This window comes from Brienomyrus brachyistius, chromosome 3, assembly GCF_023856365.1.
Source record: "Brienomyrus brachyistius isolate T26 chromosome 3, BBRACH_0.4, whole genome shotgun sequence".
In the NCBI taxonomy this organism is placed as follows: Eukaryota; Metazoa; Chordata; class Actinopteri; order Osteoglossiformes; family Mormyridae; genus Brienomyrus; species Brienomyrus brachyistius.
The window spans coordinates 9,764,252-9,784,205 of record NC_064535.1 but is presented as its reverse complement, the minus strand read 5'-3'; the positions used below and the strand labels follow the sequence as shown (position 1 = coordinate 9,784,205).

Genomic DNA, 19,954 nt, shown 5'->3' with positions numbered 1-19,954 from the left:
TACATCTTCTGGGTATGCAGCACACTAATCCCAATAAAGTGAAACACTCGTTCATACAAGCAAAGAGCACAAGAATCTTATACATAAAGAATTTTTGCATCTATATCATGAATTACTAGACAGAATAACCCATTGAATAAAAATGACAGGTGAATGACATACCACTAGGAAGCCAAATACTACTGTACAGTTAAATAAAATGCCGACCACAATACCAGAAATGACGCAGCAGCTTCGTCCTTTTCAAATAATTTTATTGTAACTTCTCCACTTTGGCAGCTAGGCAGAAAGACATGCTATCAAAAATACACTCCCATACACGGAAAAAGGGCTACAAAGAGAAAAAAAGTATACCGAAAGTAGCAATTTTTATTGAAGTTAAAATTATTTACACATAACATTCTTGAAACTGGTACAAACGTTGTCCTGCAGTTGACTTTATACTTTGTCAAATAAATGAGAAATACTGTAAAAAAATAAAAATAGGATTGGATTCAGAAAAGTATTCTACAATTCTAATTCCCAATAACCAATATTTACAAATATATGTACAAGAATTTGCTTTCCATTCATATTGAAATCATATTCTAAGTAAACGGCTTGTACGCTTAGCTTACAGAGGTCAACTTGGGGTGTGAAACAGAGGGAGCTTGTGTGTTCCTCTGATTCTGGCAATATATTAGTAGGTATGTATGCTACTGCTAAATCTGAAAATCGGGGAACGGACAACAATGCCTCTGCACTGCAGAAACATAAGCCTGAAAAGACACAACATACAAAATAGAAAGAAAAATGAAGAACCTGCCAAAGATCTGAACAGAGTCCGTGTGGCCTACAGACCCTCACTAAGCAACATTTCTGTTTGGTCTTACATTATGAATTAGTGAGATTAAAAACTAATGCTAAGCCATAAAAGACAGTGACTGAGCCGAGTTACATATATAAATATAAAAATTCTTAAATGAATTTAAAATGAAAGAGTTCTTCATATTGAAGGTCATCATAATGATAAAAATCTCTACAATAGCAGGTTGGGTGTAAAGGAGGGATGGGATAATAGTCTTTCCTTGCGCCGATTATACATTTAATTTTCGAGATGTGTCAATGTTTGACGAGAAATCAGAACAACCCAAGACTGCCTCAACCTCCCAGCTTTAACTGATGAGTAGCATTTCCTTAACGTTTCAGCGTTTTGTTCCGGGGCAGAAAGTGAACGTTCAAGTAGTCACATAATTTATGACAGCGAATCCCTCTTTGGTCTGAACCAAAAACACTGATACTGGCAAGGAGTTTTCCATAAATGACCAGCATGTATTCTGCCGCTGACTTAAGGAGCAAAACAGACAATGACGCATCCAGTCTCCCAACTATACGCAACCGGTGTGAGGCAGCTAACAGGAGGTCGGACTTGAGATCATGCTAGCTAGCGTTAATTTCCAGGTTTGTAAAGACGTTCTCTTCAAACAGTACAAAATGACAAACATTCTTTTTTTTTTTCCCCAGGCAACTTTGCAACGCTAAAAAGTTGATCCAACTCATTCAATTGCCAAAACACAAGTCTCGGAAAAGGGACCAATCAGGAATGGGAATTCTTGCATGGACGTTCCACGTGGTCTGTTTAAGTCTTTATTACCTCACTGAGGAGATCATCATACGGAAATGTGTCCCTATGAAAATGGTCCATATAAAAGGTGACACTGCTTTCATAGGGTTTACTTAATCCTAGCATTACAACTTTACCGGTATTTAAAACAAATAATCAGAGAGGGAGAACAAAAAGGCAAAAATAACAAAATAGCTTCTGGCGTGTACTGCAACATATCACTAATGACACCTTGAATGCTAGATTTGTTTCCCTGTGCAAATAGAGGAAGCTTCAATGGAACAGTTTATTTACCAGCATATGCAAAGTTCACAAAGATCAGCATCAAAAGGAAATATTACTCAACCTTCTCTCAAGATAAAACAAATTAAATATCAAACATTTACCCATTCAGAAATCACTGATCTACATTTACGCGATGGGGACAAAAGCTTTAACAGTACTGGAAAAAAGGAAAAAAAAAAAAAAAATCTGTTTTTAATAGTTTATATGTATAAGCTTAAAACCTTTCACAACTGAAATTAGCTGATAATTACTGCTTCATAACAAAACAATAAATTATTTCAGGGGATAGTAGGATTTGCACCTAAATTACAGGAGAGTTCAGAAAGATTAAAAAATGTAAACATTTCACTACATACAGATCCCATCCCCCTGCTGAGCCACGGAATTTTGAAAAACTTTATACACAAGCTGATTTCTGAAATCCAGAAAAAATACAGGTAAAATGCTGAAATAAAAATGATCAGTTACAGATTTATTCTTAAAGTCCTTGCAATTTCGCCGATGATAATTGGGTGCTGACCTATCTGATGTTCCTCCCTCTGACCATCTACCACGGGCAAGCAATGCTGACACAGGCAAAGGGACCAAGCTGCTAGCAGTGTTCAAGATAGTCAATAACCCGAGAGATGGACTTCTGCCCTGTCGTGCCCACAGCACACTGTAGGGAGGGCAACAGAGATTGTTAGAGGATTGGCAGAACTGACAAAGACTACACTTGCGAGAAATACAAGACATACTTACTGTAAGATTCATGAAGTTCAAGAACTTCTTGAGCATTTCTGTCATTATTGAGAAATCTCCTTTTGGTAAAATGTCCCTCACAGCAGTCACATTCATCTGAAAGACACAAACAGGGAGGTTCTATATTCTGCGTTTAGTGTCTCGGCAAAAAAATAAATGAATCCTAAATATTGCACACTTCCGCCTAGATGGTACCTATGTGGTAAATTCAAAACGTCTAACAACTCATCAATGCCAGACCATACGGTTTACATTAGCACTGCACTGAAAGTGTTGCTGCAACATAAATGGAGCGACCTTCACATTAAAACAGAAACCCAGGCATATCTATGGGTCACAATATCAAAGAATCATTATCTTTTCAAATGATGACTTTCAATTTCAAATTTCAAACCAGCATCCAACTGAGTAGCTCATTATTGATATGAGGCAGCACCCCCGGCAGTTCCAATTTTTGTATTTAAAGGGGTGGGAAGTCATTTTGACAAATCACCCACATTATTATGGAGTTGTACTTTCAAGGTTGCATTTTTAAAAGACAGAATGTTCAGAAATCATACTTAGAATTACAAATGTAACAAAAGTACTATAATATAACCTATTGATCCAGCATATTAACAGAGAACAAGAATTAGTATGTTGTACTTCTACAGTCTGGATAATATGCTTGCATATAAAACGTCCTAGTGAATGAGTAGGATAGGCACCAAACAGACTCTGCCTGCCTGTAGTGGTACTAATGCACGAGGCTGGAAGGCTGCTGACTTACAGGACTCTCCTGGCAGAGACAGCCCAGCAGTAGTGCAGTATATGAAGCCACAATACTGTCCTCCATATGCTTCCCAGCATGCTGGAGAGCTGAAATTGCAGAGAGAAAGACGTGAAGGAGCAGACAATGGCAAAAAGGGGGCGATGAGACACACTGACAACACAAATAAGGAAAAGGGCCAATGAGATGAAAGAAAGGGCTTCGTTTTTTGTTTTTACACTGAGGAAGGGACTGAAACATTGAAACGTTTGAGAGTGGGATCCAGGGTGAGGATCCAATAACACCAGTAACCAACAAAATTCAGGTCCAATCCTTATTATTTAGAGACTTGTTTTGAGAAACAAAGAACATCACCAGAGAGCAGGAAAAAAGAAATGTGTGACAGACACACGATCAGACACTTCACTTGGGCACCTAATAAGGGCCACATACAGAAAAAACGTGGCTATAAAAATGACACAAAAGGAAGTAACAGCTGGCATTCAGATATATGGGGCTTTGATAAAGCTGCCGCCCCATTACCTTTGTTCAGGTCCAGCTCCTCCTCTTCCTCCTCTTTCTTTTCGTTGTTATCGGCCTTGTCATTGTTCTCAGAGGCCACCCATTGGATCTCGCCAGAAGTTTCCTGCCATTCGCCGCTTTGATCCTGCTGTGGTTTAGGTGCGTCGCTGATGAAGTCGTCCGTCTCGGTCTCGGCCAGCACCGCTGCCCGCTCTCGCTGGAGGAAAAGCTGCAGAGAGCAATATATAGATAAAGCACACCATTATAGTACACTGAGCATCTTGTGGATGTCGTTAGTGTCCATGTGGAATGCTGTGCTTACAATCATTTTATGTTAAAGTAAAACCTAGTTAATTTAGCCTATTAAGGTAATCGATTTCCGTTAAATCTCATGCAAAAGACGCGAGCCTCCACATTCTTGGACGCGCACCTGAACCAAGGCCGAAATGGCACTAAAAGACCCCTCGGTCTTCAAATCCTCCCCTTCTCCCACGCAGATAGAATCAAAGGGTACGGAGTCCACCTCCATCTCCACCAGGCAGTGCCGGTTCCTGGCACTATACTCCACTAGGTTGATCAGCAGACCCAGGCCCTGCAAAAAGGACCAAATGAGGTCGAGTGCACCATTAAACCTGACAAGCTCACTGTAACAGACACAGGTCAGTAAGAGCCTCACTTAAGGAGGACACTTTGCTCACCAGTACTCTAATATCGAATCTCTGCTCCTGAGGTAGATACTGAGGGACCCGCAACACGCAATTCAAGGCTGTTATGATGAGGCTTTCCTGTTCCCCAGTTTTGGTGCTTCCCCATTCTGGAGAGAGAAGAGACCAACTGTAGAAAAGCATTTGCAAAAAAGAAAACACATTTTCACACATTTTCCCAGCTTCTATTAACAAGCTTAAATAAATGCAAAGGCAGAATTTAAAGAAGTTGAAAACTGGAGACTCATTAATGGCCAAGCAGACTGCAGGCTTATCCCAAAAAGCCCGAGCTATACTTAAGAATTTATGGTCCCAGCACAAGGCTGGTCTTCTAGGGTCATAGCGACTGAAGGAAAAATGGAAAGATTAAGCAGATTTAGGAAAATGAGTAAAAGGCAAGATACTTGGAAATGTAGCCAGGCTTTAAAAATGTACCTTTCAGTGGTAAAAGGAACCAAAACATTTCTATTTTTACAAGGACAAAACTGAAGGACCAGAATGTCAAAATCCTAAACTGAATACTAAAGTATATAAGGGATCCACTAGAATATTTTGCAGGAATGAAAAAACGACAACGAAAGTGTCCCGAGTTGGATATTCGCTGAAGTTACTTTCTACTAAATATTCAAACACATAGCGGAAAGGACCAGCTCGCCCCAGTGGGGAGGGGTGAGTGCAGGTGCCGGTACCGTTGTCATGGGTGAGGTTGAGCAGAACCCCAATGATGGCCCTCATGCAGTCCTCCACGGCCTTGCCTACGCTGCTGACGCGCCAGAGAGGTTGATGTGGCGCAGAGTCCACCTGGCAGCTATAGCGCTGGATCATTGCCTCGCAATGCCGCAAGCCCCTGGGGATGGCGACGGAGGAGCCGGGGAAGAGCACGATTACATAACCACTTACAGGCACACTGACAAAGTTAACAGTTGCAGGGGACTTTGCATCGAGACAGGAAGAGTTATATTTAACACGGTTTCGAGAGCTTAGTGTCACTAGCTTTTTTTTTATAGAGGGAAAAACGCAGAAACGAACATCTAAAACTGTAAGGAAATGAAGGGGGGGGGGGGGGGGGGGGATTACCTGGCAGAGGAGACAATAAGCTGAGATTCCTTGTAAGCTATCAAGTAGTTCTGGTTCTCTGGATTGTGAACAGTCACCTGTGACAAACAGGAAGACATAATGCTTAAAGAAATCCAATTGCTCAAATTCTGAATACAACCTACACCAAAAATAACCCCATGGAAGTATACAGGATACCACATGACATTTAAAATAAGCATGCACTTATCAATTCAGGAACAGGCAGCTCTTTAAGGTATTTTATCTCATAGGATTATGATCAGACCCAAAACAAACATGTATAAATTACAAACCATTGCTGAACAGGCACTTAAGTTGCACTGAAATATTATAAATACTCCTTTGCTTAAGTATTTTGTTCCAAAACTTGCAGAGCTAAGCTTTATTTTCAAAGAGATCTAGAATCTCAGAGGCACTTATCCTGCCTCTGATTCAATTTTTGCCACTTTAAAGATAAAATAGCATTTACACTTTCAAGCACTCGGAGACACCTCTCAGCTCCCCATAAAGATGCAACCAGGTTCTCCTTGTCATCTTCTTGACTTAGGTTTTCAACACACTCTTTCACTGAAGGAGAGAGAGACAGATTTACCTCTACTATTAAAGGGCACTTGCAGTAATACGGGCCCCAAAAGCATTTTCCAGTCATTACACTTAAGCATATAGCGCATCACCCAGAGCAGGATTACGAAATCGCTTATTTTACGATCCCTGAGGCACTCCTGGCTTTCAGTCGTCCAGTTAATCCCCTGACTTTAGACTAAACAAAGCAATATACTAGTGGTGAGAGTGAAGTTATTAGAAAAAGAAATCACATTTAACGACATGCAAAAAAAAGATTCACTATTGACTGATCCCCCAAATGTGACTTTAGAACAGCGTTTCCCAACCTGGTTCATCTGAACCTCCAGCTGATCCATATTTTTTTTTTTTTACTTCCTGTCAGCTTTCTGTAGGAGGGAGCAAAAACCGGGACAGTGTCTGCAGGTCCCTGATGACCAGGTTGGGAAAAACTGATGTAAAAAAAAAAAAAAAAAAAAAAACAAGCCACAAGAGCCCACAGACATACTTTACCTTTGTCTACAATATGGTCCAGGCCTCCAAGCAAGCGCAGCTCCTCTTTGAACCAATCGCCTGCCCTCTTTGAGGTCAGGGACAATAAAGTCTCCATGGCTAAATGTCCTGTCTGTAACAAAAGCACAATTGCTGGCATTTTGACAATGTTTAAGTATCTAAACATTACTGGCATCAAACTACCTGATGCAAAAAAGACTCCAAGATCACCACTAATTTTATTTAAGTCTAAAGAATTAATTTACGCTGAATGATGAGGAAAAAAAAATACTACCCCAGTAATTAGATGAAAAGCATAACTAAAAACTAAAAACACACACACACACTGGCTAGGATTACAAGACAAGATGGATACAGGAATGAGATATATGGGAGAAGCCAATGAGCTGACCGTGATATTCTCAAGATCAAGGTGCTTGTTGTGGACGGTTTCGCAGAGTTTTCGAATCTTCTCCTTCACTTTGCCCATCTCCTTAGCAGTCAGCTGGTTATCCGCTGTGTCGTCTTGCTCAAGCTCCAGAAGGCGGATCATGAGGTCCAGACTGGCCCTGTCGAGGTCCATGTTGAGTCGATCTCGACTTAGGATGTACATTAAAGAAGCTGTACAGAGGGCAAGATTCTGAGAGACAAACAAGGAGAAAAACATTAGAAGCAGTATCACCAAAATCTACGCAAAATAAACCAAAATGAACATAAGTGGAATTAAAAATATCAATGCTTATAAATGTCAGAGTAGTGCATTTCATGGTAAAACACTGTGACCTGACAATCAGCAACAGAACAAAGGTTATTTCGGTTTAGTTCCTCCATCCTACCGGATGTTGCGGAGCATCATTCAGCGTTTTGAAGACTTGGGCGACTTTCCCTCTTGCTCTCAAGTGCATCCGGAAACTGGGCATGGCACACCTGGTGGCCAGGCTGATTATACTGGATACCAGCAGATGGAAAAACCGGTCAGAGTGTAAATCTGAGTTTCCGGGGTCGTCCATCCCCCCCACCCCCCAGAGCACTGTGGGTAAAAGCCATACCTAAGGCAACGTGTGTTGAGAGGCTGGCCACTTTTCAGGCCAGTCTCCAAGTACTCAAAGTCATCCGTGAATTCTTGATTCTCCCCAAATTCCACCACGTCGTTGAAGTGCTTAACATGCTGGACGACAGTGTACAGCTGGCAAGAAAATATATACAAGACAAAACTCAGTACAGTATTCTATTCAACAAAGTGCTACCTACAAAGCAAAGTTTCGCACAGGAAACACTTCAATATTCATACATGGCAAGTGGAAAAAAAAAATTCTATATGAAACACTTTATATCTGACACACATCTGAGAAAATAAGTTGAGTCAAATTCTCACCTCCTTGTGCTCTTTTCTACATTTCAGTGCAGTGACAATGTCTTGGTACGGTTCAGTGGGGATGGTAACAGACTTAATGACTTTGGGGGGCGGAGCTGGTGCTTTGAAGACACCGTCATCCTTGCGGGTGTTTGATTCTGTGCTTCCTTGGGACAAAATAGCCTGCAAAAAGACATTAACTCATTAATTACACTAAAAAAGTGCAATAAACAATTAGATCAAAATGTTATGCCCATATCATTTATATACTCAAAACATTCTGTATTTATGTAGCACAAACAGAATCACTAGTCTGAACACTCTTGAATTTGATAGATATCATCAATATCACCAAAATCGCGATATCATATAATGATTTGTGAAATATCTGTGATTAATATCGCGATATTTATAAAACAAAAAATACAAAATCACACAAAAATAAACTATACCCAAACAGAACTAATAACAGTGTTGCCAACAAAGGCGATGTGATTACCGGACATGCGCAAATTGCGATGATAATGCTGAAAATAATGTTTCGTGAAGCCCTGATATAAACACACAAAACTTCTGTGTTAGGTAATGTGTGGATTTTATGTATGGCAACTTAAAAAAAAAATCCCTTCTAGTACTGTGTGTGTTTATCTAGTGAACATCCAGGCAACTTTGGCAAGCTTCACAGGTGGGGAGAACCGGGCCGGCTAGGCTATATTTCACGTATGGCTTTGAGAAGAGAAATCCGGCTGGAAAGCACTGCTTACCGGTGCAGTCTGGGATCGGGATAGCGAAGGGGCAGGAGTGTCTTCAGGCTCGGGCTGGTTCCAGTGTCTGGCATTATAAACGGCTTTTGCAGGTGACTAGGAGAAAGATGCCAGGGGGAATTACAATTCGCATTATCAATTAAATTCCACGCCATATTAATAATCTGTACATTTAATATATCAAAAAATTAACCCATGGCAGGTTACCTCTCGGTGCCCTTGCAGACTTATGAGCACATCTAGGCTATGAGCTGCGAGTTGCCTTACAGGTTATCAAGCCGCTCGGATTTCCCAATATCACCCGTGAAACTGCAGGCGTCCAGCAAGTCAAGTCGTGTTCTTAGGGCCTGCATAACACAGACGGCTATAGCAGCACGACGGGGACTGAACTCAAGTCTGATCTGGGCACCACCGGAGGCCCCAGCATACATTTGGAAACTGTATAAATATCAGTTTTAAAGCAAGAATTCTGAGATTCTCAGAGACTGCTGAGGTGACAAAAAATGAAAGAATATGCTTGTATTAACTAACGCCAAACGCTGACAAGGCAAGTAAAAGGCAATATATATCCTGGAACAAAAGAGGCGACATGAAGGTCCAACAGCATACAAAATACCCTCATAATATAAGGACACAATAAAGTATTAGACAGCAGGGAGCACCCAAAAAGCTTATTACAATGATAAGCAATGACTACGGTTGACAGCCTAATCACTTTAGTAGGAAAAGAAATCCAACGAATGGATCGCAAATAAAGCAAAGCACATTCTATATTAGCCCACAATTTAATAATTTCTTTCAAAACTTTTCAGAAGTCTTTTCAAAACTATTACATCTCCTCCAGTGCGAAGGTCATCCTGACTACAAAAATCTGAACTGACAACTTGTTAAAAAAGTTTGACAAATCCAGCTAAGCAAGTAACATTTCACAGGGATGCTCCTTGGCAACGATAGCTGCTATTCACATACAAATTTCTAGTATGTAAATTTCCAACTGTCCATTACTTTAGCAAGATAAACTACATTCCCCAACTGACAATTTACCTGAAAGTTAATTATATAAACAGAGTCAGATTTTAAACTGATGACAAAGACTGAATACAACAACAAAAACGAACTTACCGTCTTTCATAACAAGAACTCCATAACTGCTTATCTAGTACAGAGTCACGGTAAGCCTGAAGCCTAATGCACAGGGCATGAGGTGGGGGGCACTGGTCTATCACAGGGCACTCAGCCATACACACAATATAGACAGGTCAGTTAAGCTAACATTGTTTTTAACTGTCAGGGGAAATCTGAGTGACCGCAGTAAACTCACAGATTCAGTTAGGTTTCCCCACATGGGGTGCCAAAAATGGGAATTGAATTCATAACCCCCAAGGTGTGAAGATAGTTCTACACCTAAAGCCAATATGTCACCCATGTACAACTGACTAACCAATCAAGCATCCTAAAACAAAGGATAGGCTCCATCTGACCCTCTGTGACCATATTACTGGACAAAATGTGGATGGATAGACGGATGGTGAGTTATTCTAAAAAGTAATTACTAAAGGAACAAAAAACATTCATTAACCAGTGACTCCTTTGAGTCTCTCCACTCTTTCTGCAGGAGACACCAAACATACTTCTGGAGGAAGATGCCTCACCTAAGCACGAATCAGTTCCATCCAGCTATCTGCCAAGTCTGATCAGGGCTCCAAACAAACTTTTCCAGTGGAAGCACTGATGCTACCAACATACTTGGTGGCCCTAGCATGATCAGGTCACACCTTTTTTTTTTGGATCAGCATGGTATTAATCAATTAATCAATCAGTAATCTTGCATGCTAATGAATGATTGTCCTGATGGAATTTGCATACCCTAGTTTTTGTGCTGATGAAAGATTGACAGTGACTCAAGACTCGATACTGTATTTGCAAAATATTTAAAATTATCAGCTACAGACTGCTTCATTTTTGGAATACGTTAACACCACAGCTAAAGAGATTGTTTCATCAATAGTGCATTTATGCATACATACTCCCTCATGCAAATAGGGCGAGACTATTAAAACAACAAGAGCAATAACAATTCGACAGACTGAGTCAGGGAAGAGAAACAACTTTCAATCACAATTCGTTGAGGACCCGTGCCAGAGCAAAACATCCTAAAGCGACCATTTGAAATTTTAAGCCTGTGAAAGACTGTACTTCACATTTTACACGAACAAATAGAATATTAATTTGCTTTATGTGAAAGAGCACAAAGGAACGAAACAGATATATCTGAAACTTAAATTTTGAAGGAAAAAAAATCATTAAAAACAGTAAAACATGGTTTCTGAGCTCAGAACAAAGTATGAAAACATAATTTGGGATTTAACTTAATCCTGTAAACAAGTGACAAGACAACTTGGCCAAAGAAAAAGCCCAGGATGCAGCTGCATTTGAACAATTAAGAAAATATAAAACAAGCGTTTCAGAAAAAAAATGTACAATTCAGGAAATTTAAGGAGTGAAAAACTAGTAATCATACTAGTGACGTGTTCTTTTCATCTTCTGGCAAGGTTGCAATTCACATCACGATTCATTTCGGAGCATTTGTTAATTTCCATAGAAAATAAATCAGCCAACCACAATGATCATGAACACAAAAGGTCTAAAAATATAATCAGATGCAAGACTGCAGCATTAAGCAGTATGGTGAGAGATGGCAAGTTACACTCCTCCCCCGGTTCATTCTATATTCCGACAATATTTACTGTAAGTCTGAAATAGCTCTTTAGGGCTGGGAAGCTTTAATATAAATGTCACTACAACTAGGATGAATAGATAAGCCAGTGTTTCCTGCACACAAGAACATGAATCACACAGAGATGCTTACTGCAATGGAAATTCAGTCTAATCATTTTCAAAGTTAAACCACCATAAAATAAAGCATTTATCCATTCTTCTTCTATTAGTATAAAAACAAAATGTAAATTTATGGAACCTGTATGACATGGAGGATAGCCATTTGAAGTTTTGGGACAGCTGGATTATCTACCTAGCGAAACAACAAATCACAATAAAAGTGATAAGTTGTTGTCCTCGTCCTGTTCATAGCTCAAAGGCTGATAAGGTGTATTAGGGGAACAGAGGGAGACTTTGGCAGTAATGTTTCTAGTTCTTATTCTGCTCAACATATGGGAGAAGCACAATCCGTGATAGATTAGGAGGTGCAAGAGCCAAATCACCCAGGCTCCACATCACATTTTAGCACAGGGCAGCTCTAACACCTGGCTGAAAGAACTCGGCATAGACAGGGATTAAAAATGCCTTGAAACTGCAATGCTTTAAAAGTTTTTGCTCAGCCCGATGGCAAACAGTGTCGTGGTATTTACATTTTTTTTTTTACTTTCCCAAGCGCATTTTTAAATGGCTATAAATACTAGTGTTATTTGCCAACTTATTTCATGCATTGGAAATATTTTGTTTGAGCGCTACAGTTTGCCAGAACACAGGGCCAGCTGAAGACAAGGGCAATGCGGCGAAAAAGAACGCAGAAGGCAACGTGAACCGTACCTTTTTGGGGCCACTGAAAATCCTCCGGCAGTCTTTAGATTTCTCCAGCTGCTTTCCCTGTGGTTTCTTTGGTGCCTCTAGTACAGCGGGGCAGGAGTCTAAGAATTCCACATTATCTGGAAGGTATGACACAGATAATGATTAATCAATGCTGCAATTAAGGCCCCAGGTAGCAAAAGTACCCCTTATTAGAGTTTTATTCCCCTTTCCAAAGCACTTGCATGCAACAAAGATCTTTTTCTCCCAACGAGGCATTGCCCTGGGTTCAGAAAATGCCCCAAAACAAGAACGATTCACAGACCCGGGCAAACACACACACAGTAAAAGCTACACAACATGAAACTGTGCTGGTTTAGCCAATGCAGCCAAAGCACAGAGCCTGACCTGTGTTTGAACCCGTCCGGCAGGCCTGGGAATCACCAGGCTGTGGACTGTGTACAGCAGCTGACAGGGTTGCGCTCGCAGCTACGCTTGACGCTCTGGCGGCCGCCGCCGCCCTCGCCTTCTTAGCCTTCCTCTTCTCTGCGGCTTCGTCGTCCTCGTCGCTGTCGCTCTCGCTCAGGTCGTCAAAACCAAAGTACTTGATCTTGTAGTTGGTGCTCCCAGAGGACATAGGATCCCCTTCCACCGCCTGGCCCTCATTCTCCTCGAATCCAAAGAACTCCAGCTTGGTCTCTTTTTTGGATTTCGTTTGAGAGGGCCTGAACCTGTAATTAAAATGGGACAGGATTATAAGCCGAGAGCAATAGTTAATCCTAGTACATTTCAGTGGTTAAAGCTTATAGAATGTTATCAATTCCTAACCAAATATAAATTATAATGCATTAAAAAAAACACACACACACACACACACACACACACGACTCTGTGGAAACATAAAACCTGCTAAAAATCAACTTAAAATCCCATAAAAACATGGATTAACTAACCATGCAACTACTTATTAAAAAAAAAACCTGTCTACCTCTCTAATTTTCTAAACCGGCAACGATTTAGATGGTCACTGCTCCAAGTCTCCTTCCTGTCTAACAAATCTGCTGTATCCTTCATACAATTAAATACAGGAGACCACAGAAAAGCCTGTTTACCAAACCTTAACCGCCCTCAAAAGCATCCACACCTTCTCCATGCTTCGGCAATGTTTTTTCTTGGTTAACGCCTTCACCAAAGGCAGTTCATGAGTTATAGCAAGACACCTTTAATACTCTTGCCTTACTAAAAAGTTTGTTTTTGTAGACGGCACGTAGGGTTGTTGCGGAAATAGAAAGTAGTGTCACGAGAGATATGTCATTGGAAAATAATGTGGTACATGGAAAGTCACCTGGTAGGTTTGACCGAGGCCATTTCAGTTTTTTTCCTGAGCCTTCCCGCCTCCCCCAGGTCAGCCGGAGCAGCAGTCAATTCCTCCATGCTCCGGTCCAAAGCATCCTGGATAGTGACATTGCACACCGACAGGCAGGATGGGTGGAGCACAGTGTAGTCTCTCGTCCGACCCCTGGCACCAGATTTGCCGTCTGCCGTCCCAGTCCCGCAGCCGGCTTTTGGAAGCTCCTGGCCCCCCCTGCCATGAGGTAAGTTACCGCTGCCGTTCCCCGTACCTGCTGCCTGTTGACATTTGTTGGGCCGCCGATAGGTTCGGCAGTTGTTGGGCCTGAGAGGAGACTGGGTGAGGTCTTCAGACTCTGAGTTTCCTGCAGGTAAGCCAGCTTCCTCCTGGCTGGACTCATTGCTATGTGTATTCTCCTCCACATGAGATGGCGATTCTTCCTCAGTGGGCCCTTTGTCATCTTCCTGCCAATAGCTAGTCAACCACATCGAGTCACTGCCTTTAAAAGTCTCAATGCCGGGGAGCGCTGGCCTCAAATCACCTCCTGCAGAGTTCCAGCTCTCCAGAGAGTTCTTGGTGTCCATCTTTAAACTAGGGGTCTGCAGCACTGGTTTCTTGTCCTTCTCTGAAGCATTTTCGTACCATGTGCTGGTTTGCTTCTCCGCACCTTCAATGGACCATGTGTGTACTGTTTTGTCTTTAGGGAAGGAAAAGCAGAAATTTAATACTTGAGATGTCTACAAACTATCCAAAAAAAAGTCCTTTATTCATAATAGTGAACTGTATATATTATAATGTAATTTTAGTCATTGTTGTAATTTATATCATTTTAATCATTGCTGGTGAAATCTGTCATAATTCAATAAACCCTTAGTACATCTACACCAGGATAGGGTGGGTTATTGAAGTTGCAATAACAGAAGCCAGAATAGGTTTATATAAACACTTCAGCGGAACAGGCTGCAAAGAACAAGATTCTTTCCAGATACCAAACTGTCAGAAGCAGACAAAGTGTGGTGCATGTTGAGAAGCCTCTCAGCTGCAGAGAATAAAAACATTTGGGAGAGCAAGAGGTATAACCTACTATCAAAATACCTCCTGTGGTCTCACCTTACCCATCATATCGAGAAGCAAGATGGAAAAGGTTTCTGCCAAAAAGCACCATAAAAACCACAGGAACACCATACTCTGCATGAGCAAAGTGGCGACGTTTTACACAGTATGCAAGCAGGGTTGGACCGGGATTGAAAATCGGCCCTGGACTTAGAGTTTCTCCAAGGCCTCAAAGTAAATTTTGCCAAGCGGGGGAAACCCTACAATAACCTTTCCTGAGCGACATACTCATCAGCCCACCGACAGGAATCCCGGAAAACCAGATGGCCAGTGCAGCCCTGCATACAACTATGATGAGCTCCTGTTCCAAATCGCACTGACACATTGATAATCAAACAGCCATCCATTTTCTGAAACCACTTGTCCCATTCAGGGTCACGGGGGGGCTGGAGCCTACCCGGAAGCCATGAGCTCATGGCAGGGAGCAACCCAGGATGGGGTGCCAACCCATCGCAGGGCACACTCACACGCCAGCTGACAATCAAACAGTAAAACTGAAATGACACCAAAATTGACTTTGTGAGAAAGCAAATGAAAAACCTGGCTGTAAAAATGGGGAGTCTTTGTCTGTAATCTCAAGGTAAGTATATTATAGGCTACATTAAATTAATTTGCTCAGTCTTTCTAGGTTGCAATACCCCAGGACATCAGATGCATTAAATTGCTGTGCTGTAATCAGAAGAAGAGGAGGAAAATGCATACACCATACAGCGTTTCTTTATATGTCTAATTATGTTAAAGCCATTAACCAGACTCACCATTTCTCACACTCTCATTTCCTATTTAATTTTAGAAGGCGGAAAGGTAAGACTGTTGGCATTTAATCATACATCCACTGTAATACTAAAATGCCGCTGCCACTTTGCTGTGTTTCGAAATATTGTCTCGAGAGCAATGCGTTTACATTCTTTGCGTGTCTTGTCGTCTTACTAAATAGTGGAGGGGTACACAGATCTGGATATGTTCACTTGAAATATCTGTTCTATAAACTTCCAAAAATAATAATGTATTTGTATATATCTGCGTGTGTGTGTGCATAATTCTTCACAAAATTACAAAAAGCCAAAACTTATCATCCAACTAGCAATATGAGGATGTCTGATCTTAAGTTTCTCTCTGGGAGACGAAGGGCCCTTTATCGTGCCTCGTGCTCCTCACCTTCAGTTCCCATTTTCTTGAGAAGAACCATTTCAGAGGACTAGATACAGGGTCCTACTGGCAGAAATGGGGCTAAAACCGCATCACTAAGTATATTGAGGGACAAGTTCCAATTGAGATTGAAATACTCCATACAACCACGAGCATGCAGAGAAACTACTAATCTATTGTTTTCTCATTAACTGATCAATACACAACATGTATTTTTATAACTTACAAGGAAATCTATACTGATTGGAACAAAAAAATACTCAAATACCAGAACTTCAGAGGGAATAGAACTGTATCGTAATTGCATAATACCAAACGTTTCAAAGACCAAGTATCATAAGACCACTGATTACATGTTGAACAAATGCTAAATTACTAAATGTCAATTATTGATCTTTGCAAAAACTTAAGTTACTAATGATGCACAATAACAACAGCATAAAATATCTATAGATTCAAGAAAAGAACAAAAGAAAATCTTAAAAAAATCAGGACCCGCCAAAAGGTTGGTGGAATATTAAAGTTAAGAGGAAACACACTAATCTGTAACATTTTCCAGTTCTTCAGTTTACTTGTCTATACATATTTTCACTGCTTGAGCAAAAACAAGCTGTTTTAATATAGAAGTATTACAAAAAATCAGTCATGCCTTGAAAATGTATTTGGAGTGATTTGAACGTGGTTGAAAATAGTATTGACAATGTGTTTTAGGTTTAGAAATATTCCAAATGTAGTAAATGTTGGACAACTGCTTTCAAAGTACACACACCAGATACCAATGATACGTATAGTCTACAAGAGACAAAAAAAACATAATAAACTCAAAGACGCCTCTGAAAATGCCTCCCTATACCTCCATAATAGCAGTCAGACAAAGGTAGCTCGATCCATTACTACAAATATTTAGTAATTCTGTACAGCAATATTAGAAGTATTGATCCAAAAGGAGTAACGAACAGCAGGTACAACTTTAATGCAGTCATCACACCCGAAGAGATCAGTAATTCAATAAACAAAATGTACATAAAATTAATTTAACATTGCAAATCCTTGACTGACCTATTCACCTGTCTAAAGATACCAAATTATTGTTGGGGGCAATGAACATTTTTTGGTTTTATAGATTTTAAATTTCTTGGATTTCTTCAAATTTAACTAGCTACTCTACTCCAGTAGATGTATATGCATGTTACATATTGTATCTATATTAGATACACATTTGCATGTACATACTCCTGCACTTAGCAAACAGAAACCAGCCTAAATAAGTGTCACCACGCTTGAATTTCCCCACTGTAATCGATCATTTAGGGAAAAAAAGATCATCAAATTTTCCAACTGTTAGGAAAGGAAAAAAAGCTGTTTTACTATGGAACAAAAGGTTGAAACTTATTTAACGGTCAGGAAACCTCTCTACCCAAAACTGATTGTAGAAAGTCCATACCTGTTGGCGCGTTGTTGAAGACCTTGCTGCTGAAGTCCAGAGAAACACTGTATGCATTATTGTTATCATATTGAGTAGAGGACAGGACACCTGGGTCCAAGGATTCAGATACATTTGCATGGCTGTTGTACTCCTGCTGGAGCACTGGCCTTTCAGCTCGCACTGCTTCAACTGGTACCAGCTTGCTTTGGGGAGGCTTGGCTGAAGGACAACTGCGCGAGGTCACAGGTTTGGACTCATCGTCACTGTCAAAACCAAAAGGGTCCTCGGTGTCTTCTCCCTCACTGGGCCTGGCTTTCTTTGGGGCATCCGTCACGTCGGGCTTGAAATTCGGACGTTTGGAGCCCAGCTGAGCCTTGAAAGTAGTTTCACCCCATTTTGTGCTGAGGGTGGCCCTTTTGTTGGACAGGACCTCGTCAAATTTCGAATTTCCATCCCCACCCTTTCGACTGTAAGTTTTCCCAAATCTCGATGTCATTGTAATTTCTGTTACATATTCCCTGGACAGAACAGAATAAAATAAATTCATAAACTTAGAAATTTCAACATCAAGCTATAATTACTTTTCACACCTAATACATTATAAACCTACAGGTTTAACACTTTGTTTTATCAAACCATGAGAGCTGTATTCAAAAATACAAACATTTGCAAAGCATTAAAGGGATATCACAAAAATAACAACCTTTTTTTTGGAGCTTGACAATACCTTCCCTTGTTAATAAAACAGGGAGAACCTTTTTGAGAGTCGTTTTGAAAACTTACAATGAAAAATAAAATGTGCATTCAGCACGAACATTATGATTTGAAAAATTATTACCATTTTCATTAATATATAGCCTAGAAGGTCATTGACGAATTTAAAGCAGTGCCAGTCTCCTCCCCCTTCCAGATTTGGTCGGCAATGGCATATACGTTTAAAACTGAATGAAAGGCTTCGGGTGACTAGTTCAATCATTGAGTAGTTCATTCAATTCTCTTACTAACCTTCTACAACATATCATCAGTACAAAACTGTGTGTATGTGTGTTATTGCTTCTTTCAAGTACTCTTACCTTAAAACTGCCCTACAATTTTGCCCACATTATACACACGTCTATTTAAGTGTAATAGTGCCATCCTTTATAAAACTTCAGTCCTTTAAAAAGGTTCAAGAGGTTCTAGAGAAGGGCTCGAGAAATCCTATATGTGGCTCTCAGTAGAACCTTTCCCATTAAGAGAAAAGGACTGAAAACAGATTCAGATTTTAAAAAAATGAAAAAAGAGGACTACAGTACGGTACGTTTTCCCATATGAATCGTTGTAGTCGCTTGACAGCACAAAGTATTACAAAGTAACGAGCGCTTTCTTTATTTTTTTTTCTATCAGTGGAGCTTTAAGTCAGCTACTATCTCACCTATAAGGAGCTATGCCGATTTATATAAATAACCTCCATCCATCCAACCAACTGCCTACCATCTTCCATTTCTGCCTACAGTGACAATGCAGCATACAGTGCGCAGTACAGAAAATGTCAGTGTTTTTCATCAAAATGAACGACCCACGGAGATTATCAATAACAGGCTTGATATGTTGTCACGCAATCAATAGCGTTACGTGGTAATACACCATCTAACTACCCAGAAAACAATACATAAATTTAAACAGCACCACGTACTTGAGTTACAAAATCATTAGGAAGACGAACATGCAGAATGACTTTAACCGTGTTTTACGTAACTGTTCTAAATGGCTGTGAGACGGTTAGCATGTTTAATAAATAGCTGGGAAGCTAGCTGCCATGCTATCAATGATATAGGCTAGCTAGGCCTGACAGCCACTTATTTTGACTCGACGTTTAGTTACACAAATTCTGAAACTCATTGCTGTTATACTAAATCACCATTTTGCCGGACTCACACGGGGCTCCAGGAAGATGCAACGCCCAGAACAAGACTGCTCCACTTACTTCGCATACGCCGAGACACTCACCCTACCTTAAACTCCGAGGCGGCCGCTTCTTTTTGCTCGCATCCAACTGGGCCTTATCAGATTGCTCGCGCTAAAAGAAACGTGCACTATTTAAACAAAGATGGGCGCTACCCACTCGAATACCCCTACAAGGCCTCCGACATCGAGTCTACTTCCGATTCTCTGTTGTTGCAATTTTTAACTAATTTATATCAGACTCGACAGACACATCTCTGTTACAGATGCCTGCCATTCGAATCCCCCCTCCCACCGTCTTTCACTTGCCAGGAAACATCATCGTGCCGCAAGTAAAACATTGTCCAATCAGCAAGAGCAATGTTGATATATTAAGCGTCAAACACCAAACCAACGTCTATGTTATGAGTATATTTAGTTGCGATTGGTCAGGTGCAGAAGAAAAACGGTTCTGGGCTAAAACGAAGCTAAGAATGGGCGTAGCGATAATGGTGATAGGTGGGCTGTGTTGGAAGTTCCTGCCCACTACGTAAAGCGAAAGTGTCGATGGGAAATGCAGTAAAAGTGGAATTTAGAAATCGCCGCGATAGACGTT

The 19,954-nt window shown here is 40.7% G+C and overlaps 1 protein-coding gene across 1 annotated transcript; it reads right to left on the bottom strand.

Moving 5' to 3' along the window:
* Nucleotides 1–237: 237 nt before the first annotated feature.
* Nucleotides 238–19,702, bottom strand: LOC125738709 (wings apart-like protein homolog). The gene is made up of 20 exons (XM_049007915.1): nucleotides 19,410–19,702; nucleotides 17,434–17,933; nucleotides 13,722–14,424; nucleotides 12,785–13,107; nucleotides 12,401–12,516; nucleotides 8,852–8,947; nucleotides 8,109–8,270; nucleotides 7,783–7,919; nucleotides 7,570–7,681; nucleotides 7,146–7,373; nucleotides 6,755–6,866; nucleotides 6,150–6,247; nucleotides 5,681–5,757; nucleotides 5,293–5,450; nucleotides 4,598–4,713; nucleotides 4,330–4,491; nucleotides 3,921–4,128; nucleotides 3,399–3,487; nucleotides 2,630–2,725; nucleotides 238–2,546 (listed from the first exon to the last, which is right to left on the bottom strand). The coding sequence occupies exons 2-20, from the start codon at nucleotides 17,909–17,911 to the stop codon at nucleotides 2,481–2,483; spliced, it is 3,537 nt and encodes a 1,178-aa protein (XP_048863872.1). The 5' UTR covers nucleotides 17,912–17,933; nucleotides 19,410–19,702; the 3' UTR covers nucleotides 238–2,480.
* Nucleotides 19,703–19,954: the final 252 nt, after the last annotated feature.